The 12,581-nt window shown below is 30.3% G+C and overlaps 1 protein-coding gene across 17 annotated transcripts in view; it reads right to left on the bottom strand.

The window, feature by feature from the left end:
- Positions 1–12,581, bottom strand: part of bru3 (bruno 3) — a 286,566-nt gene that overhangs the window by 81,601 nt on the left and 192,384 nt on the right. For all 17 annotated transcript variants that reach the window (XM_070641954.1, XM_070641960.1, XM_070641959.1 and 14 more), the window contains one exon: positions 1,487–1,535. In XM_070641954.1, coding sequence (XP_070498055.1) covers positions 1,487–1,535 — 49 coding nt within the window. The remainder of the gene's footprint in view (positions 1–1,486; positions 1,536–12,581) is intronic.

The following is a 12,581-nucleotide window of genomic DNA, read 5'->3' as shown; positions in this document are numbered from 1 at the left end:
TGAGAGCAAGTCTGTGAATTTTCAATTTCATGTAACTTAAAAATTGTTTTTTTTTTTTTTGAAAATAATTTTCCCATTTTCCATGTTTTTTCTTCTCTTTTCTTTTTGTCAGTCTTGTATGTAATTTTTTTTTTGTTGTTATGTTGAACACACACAAACAATGAAATTGTCGAAAGAGATCCTAATCTAACTAAATTTAATGAAACGAGAACGACGACAAAAGAATGGCTGGAAAAATCAATGTCGTAATGGGAAATAAGGAGCGAATAAGAAAAAAAAAAAAATAAAATTATTTTACACGTTTTAATGAAAGCTCAAGATTGGGAATTGTAAATTCCTATTTCCATGTCATTTGTAAATGAAAATGTGGATGAACGAAAAAAAAAGCAAAAAAGTTTATTAATTTTATATTCTCGTGAGAGCTGAAAATAAATGGAAGTTCATTGGACTTTAAACTGTCGAATGTCTTAAAGGTGATGATTTTGGAACTTCTTTGAGGGGGAATTTTGGGTATTTTTGTTGATTTGAGTAAGAAAAGTTTGTGGATTGTTAATGAAGGTAAATTGTATCATAAAATGATATATTTAAGTGGTGTTGATTGCAAAAGTCAGGAATCTTTATAAATCTAGCTTTAGATAATCGTTTTTAGAATAATTTTCAAGAATTTCACCTAAAAACATTCAAAAGTTCACAATTTGAGTTGAATTTCAAATGTTTTCTAGATTTTCGTATCCAGACACATCCCATACCAGGCAAAGGGGTACCTTAGTGACAATTCTCTACAACGAAAGCTTACTTTTTGCCAGTTAGTGTTCCATTCATGAAAAAATGTTACTTTTCATTTCAATTATTCATCACATAATTTTTCATCTTCTAATTAGAAATAATTCACCATCATTATCGCTAAATATCGCTTTGTCGACTGTCAAATGTACAACTAATCTTTTAATTGACTTTCTTCTTCTTACGCTCTCTTTCATTACTAGTTTTTTTTTCTATGTCGTAAATTTCAATGACAAAAAAGTACGTAGAAATATCATCATCATCATCATTATTCTACTAAAGTAAAGAGAAACAAAAAAAACAAACGAAATAAAGAAAAGTAAAAAAATGTTGCGAAAAAGGAAAAATATTTCTAATTACAGCATGAAAGAAGATGGATCAAGCAATAAGAAAAAGAGATTAAAAATATGTAAAATGAACTTAAGAAAGAAATTCATCTGTTCTCTGTCAGCATAAGAATTGTAGTTTTTTCATACTCGTGTAAGGTGGGTGGAGGAGGTGGCAAAGCAGAGATAAAGACATAATTGAGGTTGTATATAATTTTTTTTTTGGTAAGAGAAATAAAAGTAATTGTGAGGGGAAAATTAAAAAATTTTCCAAATGAGAATTTTAAAAAAAATTTTAATTTTCATCATAAGAAAGAAGGTTTTTTTTTTACTTTTGTGTGTGTGTGAAAGAGAAAGTTTGAAGCCACAAAACTTACCACCACGATTTTCACTATCCGTTTGTTTAACTTGAATAGGACGGTTCATCTATAAGGAGATAGAAAAACAAAAAAATTTATGTAAATTAGTAAGTTGAAAATTGAAATGAATAAATTAAGTGTTTTAAGCCTTAAAATTAAAAATTTAATTTTCTTTATTATTATTCAAAATTCATACTCAAACATACACATTCATTAAGATATCGCACAGCGACAGTCATGCCCATTTAATGGAGATTTTTTCGCTAAATTAAATATTTTTTGTACCCTCAACATTTAGCACGGGTGTTCATTTTAATTAGCGTTGATAGCATGGTGAGTTAAAAGCCCACCTTTTTCCTTTCTTTATCCCCGGCACGTAACTAATAATATAAACAATGGATATACCAAATTAAGAAATAGTAACGAAAAAGGAAAATGTAAAAACCAAATAATAATATTTACATGCATATTTAATTATGTTTAACAATTCCAAAAATATATAAAATTGTGTTTTACAGCTCCATATTGTTGCTTTTATTCATGAGACGAAAAATCCCTCGTCCTAAACAACAACAACAACAACAACAACAATAACCTTTTTGCTCTTTCATACTTCCCCTACTGTTACGCTATAAATTTTACATTATAAGTAAAACTACTGCCATATGAAAATTTTTTTGTTACAATATTTTTCCGCAAATTAAGGCATTTAGAGTTCCCATTCCACACAGGACAAACGACCTTAATTGTTGCTGACTTCAACAAAAGAACATTAATTGTGACTATATGAGGCATTCATTAAAGGGAAAAATGTCTCCTTTTTTTGGCATATTTTCAAAAAAACTATTTTTTGTGTCGGGGGTGCTCACCATAATCTACCGTAAAAATAATATATACATAGTTATGGTTGTGAAACTTGTTAGTTGTTTTGCTTTGATGCCCTTTTATTTTGTAAGCTTTAATTTCTTTTACTATTCACCCAAAAATTAAATGAAATTTCATGAGGCACTAAAACCAACAGCAACAGTAACAGCCAACAATAATAAAATAAAATCATTGCCTTTCAACACATTATATGAAAGGTATCAACAGCTACAAAGACGGAGTAGGAAGAGGAAAAAGGTGGATGGAGGATGTAAAAAATAAGGTAATTCTCACAAAAAGCCATGAAAATGGCTTATTAAGTTATGCCATAGCAAATTAAAATATTAAAATGAGAGTAGAAATGCAAACAAATAAACAGAAAAAGCAGCAGTGAGCGTACAGCACACAGAGTTTTATGTTTATGCTTTGATTTGCGATCTCGTTCTCACATTTTTGTTGTTCCATGGACTTTTTTTTTCTTTCCTGCCTTTTAAATATGCATGAAAAGTGGTCGATTCGTAACGGCTGTAAAAGCCAATGAATTTTCCCATTGTTTGTTATCATTAGTCCTCATACCCTCACGCCACCCACGCTTGTACAACAATGAGAACCTCGAAAAACTGCCATGTTCCCATTCCATCGCCCTTTTTCTCTTATCTTACTGTAATATACACAAAAAGTACTGTTGCTATCGATAAATATGTAGGCAGAACATAGATATTGGCACTGCTGTTACATTACTACACTATTTACTGTTGCCTTGTTATCATGAAATTGATTTTAGGTTCTTTTTTTCTCTCTTGCTGTTACTGCTGTTGTTAAAACACATTTTACGACAGATTTTTCCTTTTGTGTATACATATGTGTTTGTAAAAAGATCTTGGTAGACCGTCATAGACCATTTTTTGGGGTTTTTCAAATAAAGATTTTTTTTTGCCTACTTCCTTTTTTTTTGCTTAAGCAACAGCAACAGTGGTTGGAATCTAAAGTAAAACAACATGTTGTTTGGGTTTTTTTGTGTTTTATGAACAAGAAGAAAGAAATTTTTTAGAAAAACACAGAAAAACTGTTACTAGAGTGAATCTATGTTTGCGGCAGGCGATAACAGGCAGATATGACAAGGATTTAGGGAAGTTTTGGAAAAGTTTAGAAGTTTTTGGCGCATTTTTGGTATGGAAATGAAGATATAAGCTTAGAAGCTGGTTTTCAGCTAGATTTTACCTAAGAAGATCAAAATTATGTTGATTTTATAAACAAAATAATCTAAAAACTTCAAAACACAAAAGCTAGCAGCTTGATAGTGCTAGATTAAGTCTCCAACAGAGTTGAGTAAATTAAAAACTTTACTGATGAAAATTATGTTAAAAACGGAAAAATATTTCAAGTCGAATAAACTGCACAGAATCACGTAAGATATTTCTTTCCTATTTATCATTTCTGCCGTGCGTGACATGAAGGTCTCTTTTCCTTTTTTTTTCCTTTAAAGACTTTCTTTCGGGTTATGATAAGGAAATGACTGCTCCTGCTGATGCCATATACATATATTCTTTCTCAGCTCACTGCATGCTAGTTGAATGAAAGATTAAAGGGAAGGAAAAGAAGAAAATCTTGCTGCCTTTTTTTTATGTGTCAACGAGGCATCATAAAAATTGAAATAATCTTGATCTCCTCTTCAACTTTAAGCATAGTACAACAAAAAAATGTCATGAAAATTCATATTTACATACATTTAAGGAGCATGAAATACACAAAGGGGAGTCTCAAGTAGACGATGACATAAATCGACAGGCAAACAATTCAATTTCAATTTCATAGAGGCTTTTTTACGGTGCCAATTGTGTATTATGCGACGTTAAGTGATATTTTTCACCCTCAAATCACCTATTTTCATGCAACCGCACTAAAAATTGCAATGTTATAACCTTTTCTCACCTTCAATTATCGCTATAGTCCCCCCATGTACATGTTCCACTCAAATAAAATGTTGTGGAAATAAAAAAAAGTTTGCTTATCCCATATTATTGCTTGAAAAAAATTAATCAATAAATTTCTTCCTTCATTTCACTCATACACAAAAAAAAACTAAATATTTTTATTATTATTAAAGTCGACCTCCCTCATACTACTATCCATTATGTTATCAGTCATCAGCAATAGCTCAGTTAGTATTCATTCAGTCATTTAGTTATGGAAAAAAAAAATGAAAACATTTCAATTTTCGCTCAGTAAGTCGATATTTACAAACACATTGAGTTTATGTCTAGGGAGGGTAATTTTTTGGGTTTACCCAAAATTGCAGGCTTGCAGACAAAGAATGCAAACCTGGAGGTTTGGATAATCTTTAAGGTACAGCCGAAACCTGCAGGCCTTTGCATTTAAAACACAAGATATCTAGGCCTGCAATTTTTGGCTGAACCCAATTTTCCAGTCAAAATTTGCCTATTTGACATAAAAACTAATTAAATAAATTGTCAAAACCCTCAATGACCCTAAAACTTTCAAATTCCCTCCCCTTGCCTGCCCATTTCTAGTATTAAAGCTAAATTTTTCCTCTTCATTTGTAAATGGATGTTCTGCTGTGCAGTATTATTAAAAAATATATATAAACGTATTTACATAATAATGTTATTGAATGATGTGTGCATTTATATCCATCGATATGCACTACATGAACATTATTTTTTCATCAAAAATATCGACTACTTTTCGTCCAGCCATGAGTATTATTAAAGTATGAGAAATTAATTACTTTGATTGAAATTAAATTTTACTAGCAAAATCTGAACTAATTTGCCTACAAATATTGATATGAAATAGAAAATTTTTATTAATGAAATGAAGGCACGGAACTTCGATTATTTTTATGTTGCTGTAATTCGAATGTTTGTTGGTCACTCGAATAATTTGTGCTGTAAATATAGATTTTTTTCTGTTTTTCCTTTTTTTGTAGGTTAAATGTTGCGTATAAAAATTTATGGCTATTTTGGAGGCAAATTCCCAATAGAGAAATTTTATTCTTGACTTAATAAATGCGATACAGAAAATTTTTTAATGCTTTTTTTGGCCTTTTTTTGTTTTTGGGGTTGGATCATTGGTAATTAGCAGATAGGAGGTTGTATTGGAGAGTTTTGAGAATTTTAGGGTTTCATGTCATTGACCTCGACTATCTTAACTTAAAAACACTAAATAAGAGCATTTTTAGAAATGGCCATTGAACTTTGATAGCCAAAGAAAGTCAGTTGCTGACCAAAACACAGTGCCATATGCCTAAAGCCCAAGAATTCTCTTCTCACATTATGTCAACCGTAAGTATCTAAGGGTTGGGCTATCATATTGTTTACAAAAGACAGTCAATAAATTATTACTCAAATTACTGTATATGAAAAATTTCTTTATCCCATTCCAAGTAAAGGAAAAAAAACGCCAAAAGAAAATGTCAAATAGCAATAACGAGAATACAAAATTAGTTTGAATAATGAATGACAAAAGGAAAGTAATAAAATAACCATGCCATCAAGTTCCCGCAATTAAAATTTAATTTTATGTACTATTTTGGCTATTTCTTGTCAATAACTATATTTTTTAAGAATTTACTTAGTGAACCGTATGGCTGTTGGGCAATAAAAATTCGTTTTTAATTAGTGGTTGAAATGAAAATGGAAAAAAGAGTATTAAATTCTAAAATTTTATTGAAATTCAGTTCATAAGAATTGAAAAAAGAAAAAAAATTAGTTTCGATTATTCAAGTCATAAAAAGTACAAATTAATGGATAAAGTACTACGAGCTGTGGTGTAATGACTTTATAATAACCTGCAATTAAATCCCATTTTCTTCCCTTCAGTCGAATTCCCATTAAATATTATTTTCAATTACAGGTTACGACTGTTGCAGTCAGTCAGCCTGCCTACATTTTTTTTTATTTCATTCACTCGCATCCACCGTTGTTCCAATGCGGTTAAAAAAAAATCGTCAAATGAATCGACTGCAAATCGAATACTGAATATTGAAATGGAAAATGAAGAAATTGATTTTAATTGCACTTAATTCGCGACTAATTGGAAATCGTGTTTAACATGCATTTTCAATTCGACAAATTTTTTTTTATCTACCCTCACACTATCCATGGATATTCATTTATCCCCCATTTATTTTACCATAGTTGAGTACTCAGTATTGTGTCTATTAAGAGCTGAACATTGAAAAAATAAAAATTGAATAAAAATTGTTCTCAATTTAGTTGACAAATGATATGAAGTTAGATAGGCGTACATAAACAAGGTATGACAAGAAAAAAATGGGCCATATTAACTAGATAGTACAAAATAGAAACGAATAGAACAATAAACGACATGTGCCAGTACTTTCCATTACAAAGCGAAAGCAAAGTTTTTTTTTCAGTGATTGTCGGCACACGTCAGCACTTTTTTATACAGTATGTAGCAGAAAAAGAAAATAGTGTTTGAGTTAGAGGAGCATAGGATGGCTCAAATGAGATCATAAAATAAGAAAGTATGTCGCAAATGCTTTGAATTGCCTTTGATGAAGAATTTTTTCAAACTGTTAAAGAAAAATAAAGTTTTGGAAAATTTCGTCGTTGTGGCTTTGATGGATTTTGGATGAATTGAGTTGGATTGTTAGGGTAAGTTGAGTTTTTGAGGGATGATTGTAAGAAGAAGATGAAATTTTATTGTTTTTTGGGGTTTGTGTAGATCCAAAACTCGAAATCGACTTGGATTGTGTTCAAAAGTCGCCTGGAGTCGAATCGACTTCATATAACAATCAAATAGACTTTGAGCTCTGATTAGATCTTTTTGATTAAACTTTCGCAAACAGAAACATTTCCAATTAATCTAATATTCAGAAAAAAAGTCAAATTTCCTCATGACAACAAAAAATTCTAATACAATTGTATTCATCCCTTGACATTCTCCAACATCAATGTTACTATTCTTCTTTTTATTGAACTTTATGTCTCATGACTCATGACATTACCATGTGAGAATATATGAAGCGATTCTTATTTCTCTGTACGATTTTATTTATAAATGCTTGTCTCGCGTTTTCTTCTCTTCATAATCTTTACATCAATTCCTCCCACCAATCGTTCCCACCAGTCTTTTCAATCTAGTAAAGAATGAATGAAAAATGTGTTTATTTATCGGAAAAAAGTGGATAGAAGGTAGTAAAATGTATTATATGCCTTCACAATTCACGCTCTCTTTAATATTTTATGGAAAATTTCTTTTATTTTTTTTTTGATGACACATTCACATCAGTTAAAAGCGATTTTCTTTTATTCTTCATCGCCACGCTCTTTTGGCTCATAAAAAGTATTTTTCACCCCTAAATATTACATTGCCTTGATGTTTCATACGCTCTCCATGTGTCCTCGCAATAACTCTTAGCGATGTGAAATTTATAAAGTGTGTATAATGATTTTTTTTCCCTTCGACGACGTCTTCCATAAACGCACGGGCTATAATGTTCTGAGAAAAATATTAGCATCACTTTTTTTTATTTTACTCGTCGTGTTAATGCATTTTGCAAGGTTGTAAGAAGAAGAAGAATATCTGATAAATAAAGTGGATCACTGTGAGCTGTTATGTACTATGTTTATGCATGTATCTCATCTAATTCTCTTGAGTAAAAGAATGAATTCATCATCTTCACACAAGATGTACGCTTTAATATTTAAAGAAATAAATTTACGAGTGTCTGCGTGCATCAACTCAGAAAAAGAAGTAACAAGAAGAAGGGCAAGTGATGTGATGATGTACAGAGTGATAAAAGTGCTTTTAACAGTTGAAAGCAATAAATAGTAGAAATGTATAGAAGCGCGTAATTTAGTGCAGCTTTTAAGAGACACAAAGTAATGTTTTTTTTTTTTTGCTCTCTTATTTTCATAATGCTGTGATAATTCAAGTTGATGTACTTTCGGTTGGATTATTTTTTTAAGATGAACATTTGTTTGCTTTTAAAAAATGACGATTATATGAAAATGGATGTGCTTTTAGATGGAGGGATTGGATGATGACATGTGTTTTGAATTATTTTAAAAATTGAATGTTGAAGATGAGCTTTAAAGTTTATAATGGATATGATTATAACATTTTAAGGCCATTTACTGTAAGAATATAATTTTGAAAAATAAAAAGTTCTAGAAATTCTAGAAATTAAAGCAAAAAGTCAATTACAACTCAAATTATTCTACTTTATTACTTTTAATTAGATTTCATAATAAAATTGTTTTATTGCAACAGAGAATATGATGCCATACAACCATAAAATTATCATGCAATTCATAAACTACTTGGCAAGCCTTGGCGCCGTCGAACAGATTTCTCGTCTTAACATTAAAACGACGACATATCATTGAGTTAACCAACACGTCATACTATTCAGGAACATCATCCAATTCAATAAATTGCAACAAAAAACCAATTAAAACTGACTTTCCCATCTCAACTTAATTCAAATAAAATTCATTCAAAAAACTTTTTTAAAATCCCCCCTCAAATCTCAATCCCATATAACATAAATAAAACAGCACTAAAGCTTAGTTGTAATCCAAATTCCAATCTCCCCGCTTTAGACTCAATCAAATGGCATGAAAAGTATCAAAAGTCATAAAGTCAATGAAAATTCCTCGAAAATGACAAAAAAAAGTTTTCAACTTTTTAGTGCAGAAATAAAAAAAAAATTCTTTCATGAGCCAAAAGAAAAAAACATTTCGAGACAAGAAAATGAAAATAAAAAAATCGAATTACATTGAAATGCACTTACAAGACTATTTTGTGAGACATACAACACACATACAATAGCATTGCATGAAAAACAGCAAAAATCATGACAAAGAACAAAAAAAAAAAAATAGTAAAATTGCCATTTGGGAGTAATAAGTTGAAGTTCGAAAATGAAAAACTTTTTCATCACATTTCACATATCTCAGCAGTAACTTTAAGAGATGAGAGAAACTTAAACGATTGCAACAGTGGCAAGCAGAGCACAAAAATTGGTATGAATGGAAATATGGGAAAGTTTAAAGAAGAGAAATCATTATCGAGGAAATTGTATCTCATCTCATTCTTATTTTTTTTTCTTTTTTTGTGAATTGCCATTTCTTTCGTCTTTCATGTAGCATATCAGAAATGGCACTTTGTATGGTGCCATCATCTCACAAACCCAAAAAAGAAATGAATAGATGATGATAAAGTTTTAAACTGTTTATCAGGAACAAAAATTTTTCGGGTTTAAGAATCATACGAAGAAAGAAAGAAAAAAAATTTCATTGAGGAAGTAGGAAAAGGATGAGAACGATGATGATGATGATGATAAAAAAAAAAAACTAATTGAAGTAGGAACTTTTTCTTATGCTCGATTTATGTTTGCAAAGAATTTTTTTTTTAATGAATGCTCATGAAAATTAAAATTACCCTTTTCCTCACTCTGCTTCCTTTCACGATCTACTGCGTCTTTCATGTAACGGAAAAAAAGAAGAAAATTTGCGATGAGAATGAAACACACAAATTGAGTTTAATCTTATTGCATCCCTTTCAATACCTACTTCAAGTATCTCTTTTTTTTTGTTTTTGTGAAATGTCAAATTCCTAAAACCAAAACTTTCCGTTCAAATTCATTAATCTTCGTTAGGATTCCTTCACATTATTATTATTTTTTTTTTCAATTTCAATAAAAAATGGAAAGAGTATTTGTGTAGAAAGGAGTTAGATAAGATAAGATACAGTCACATTGATGAAATCGATTAATTTTTGTTGAAAATGGAGAAATTAATTATTTTTATTTATGGGTGTTGAGGAATGTAAGTTGATTGAAAGTAGCGCTTTTTATTCAAGACATGGGTGCACTTTAGCGACCAAAGAGCTGTAGATTCAGCTCTGTATTGCATTTGACATTGAAAATTGGCAAATAGAAGCCAGCGATAGAGCCAAAATCATGCGACATCTACGAAAGGCATGGGCCACAATTAATCTGTACGACCAGTACAATTAGCGCGGTAAGTCAGTAAGCAAGCCTTGGGTCAAAATATCCAACTCCTTTCACTAACATAATCCAGTTCTGAATCCAAAAACCTCAAAACCACCAATACAAATGCCTTAAAAGAATAACAAAATTTAAAGAACAACTCAGCATGTCATAATTTCTCCAATAGCGAACGGAATGCCATTAAACATTCATTTCAAGTTTGACAATTTATTTAATGAAAATAAATTGACTACAAAGAGCTGATTTCCCTTTTCTTTTATGCCTTTCCAATTTGCTCTGCCTCACTTGGCTTTTCTTTCCTTTTATTTATATTCTCGTATTTTGCTACTGTTGCCATTTCTACTATGACTGAATATACAATAAAATGTTTCTATATAAATCCACGGAATGAATAATTTCAGACTTTACCGCAATGAACTCATTATACAGAAGAAGAAAAATTTTGTTGTTGCTACTTTTTGTCTTTACATTTGAAAATGAAAATTTGTTACATATCGTATGTATATACATCGATACGAATGAAAATAAATCTAAAGAAGAAAACACACAGTGAGAGAGAAGCAAAACGAGTGAAAAAGGAAAAAAAATAAATGATGAATGGAATAGCATTATCATTTTTCGCTGAGACTCCATTTATTTCCATGCTGTATACCACAACAATAATATTCCATCTGACTATGTCTCATTTTTGTGTATATATATAAAAGTTTGTCGTAAGGATGGAATGGAATTGAGATTTTACTGTAATTACTACTAATATTCATTCTCATTCAATAGCATTGAATTCATTTTTCATTTTTTTTTTGTTTTGGGGATGGTTGTTGAAAGAAGGGGGTTGAATTTTTATGGTTATGACTAAATTTGTGGAATGTTTATTTGAAAAGTCTATTTGGTAAGGGCTGAAGGGTATGTTTGAGGTCTTTTTTAGGCACATAGCTGAAATGAGTTGTGATTTGATGAGAAATTGTTCATTTTTTAAAGAAAATTCAAGAAAATTAGCAAAATTCATTCAAATCTTCAGACTAGGGTTGTTTCAAAATTGCAGACAAAAAAAGGAGGTCTGCAGCCTTAGACGAACTATAAGGTATAAGGTAGTTGAAAATTGCAGGAAATTCAGTCTTGCAGTGCTTGGTCGAACCCTACTTCAACCCCTTCTCAATTCACAACCTTCATTGTCTCTTAATGTGTCAAAAAAACAATTGAATTTTGCGAAATCTCAAAGTTGTAAAATTTTAACCACGCTTTTTAATCTACCCCAAAATTATTATTTGAAAATACGCAGATTTTTTTGTCTTCGCATAAGCATTTTCATTCTCATTTACCATAAAGTAAGAACTTAATTAGCATCAATTTCTCAATAACGAAAAAAAAGGGAATGAGAAAAAAAGAATAAAACTTTTCATTTTCTGCTTAATATTGCAGAATTATAGATTGTAATCGAGTAAAATTTTCGTAGATATAATGTATATTTTGTACGGATAGAAACAGACAGAATGAGAAGATATTGATAGTGGATTATATTTATAAAATGAAATTAAGGGTAAAAGTACTGTCATACTTAATGAAAAAAATTTTTTTATCTTCGTTGTCGACTTCGAGTGTTCTTGAGAAATTAATGATTGTGTCATCCAAAAACCATTCGTATCGAATCGATACCGCTCGTTACTTCCTATCCTCAAACTTTTAATTAGTATAATGTAAAATAATCATCATCATCTATTCATTACTTAATATTTCGTTGAATAAGACAAATAATATCGAAAAAATTTGAATTTTTTTTTGAAGGATAAAGTTTTTTGGCTTCATTTTCAGCTCCTTTCTTCTTTTTTTGCAGGGATCAGCAAAATATTCTCACAATTGAACAAGAATTATTATTCTATACATTCGTGACTAAAGATTTCCATTTCATTCGCTTTTCGCCAAATTGGTGATAATGATGAAGATTGCTATCGTAAGTAATGATTTCGAAACCCTTTTAGCTTTTTTATGTCTTTTTTTTTTTGAGAAGAGAAATTATGAGAAGAATTATTGCAATGGTATCTGCATTTGTGATTCACATAAAAAAGGAATTTTAATGGGGCGACTTTAATGCTTCAATTACATAGTATTGGATCCTCGTTCGTGCTTTATTGCTTGCTTTACAGAGTGATAGAAAGTTTTGAATATAAAGATTTAGGGTATAAAGAGATTTTGGTGATTTTGTTGAGGGTAAATGGTTTGGGATGAGCTGTTGGAAGGAAATTG

This window comes from Chironomus tepperi, unplaced genomic scaffold, assembly GCF_022539635.2.
Source record: "Chironomus tepperi strain 1889 unplaced genomic scaffold, CSIRO-AGI_Ctep_v1 contig_261, whole genome shotgun sequence".
In the NCBI taxonomy this organism is placed as follows: domain Eukaryota; kingdom Metazoa; phylum Arthropoda; class Insecta; order Diptera; family Chironomidae; genus Chironomus; species Chironomus tepperi.
This window is presented reverse-complemented; position numbering and strand designations above follow the sequence as displayed.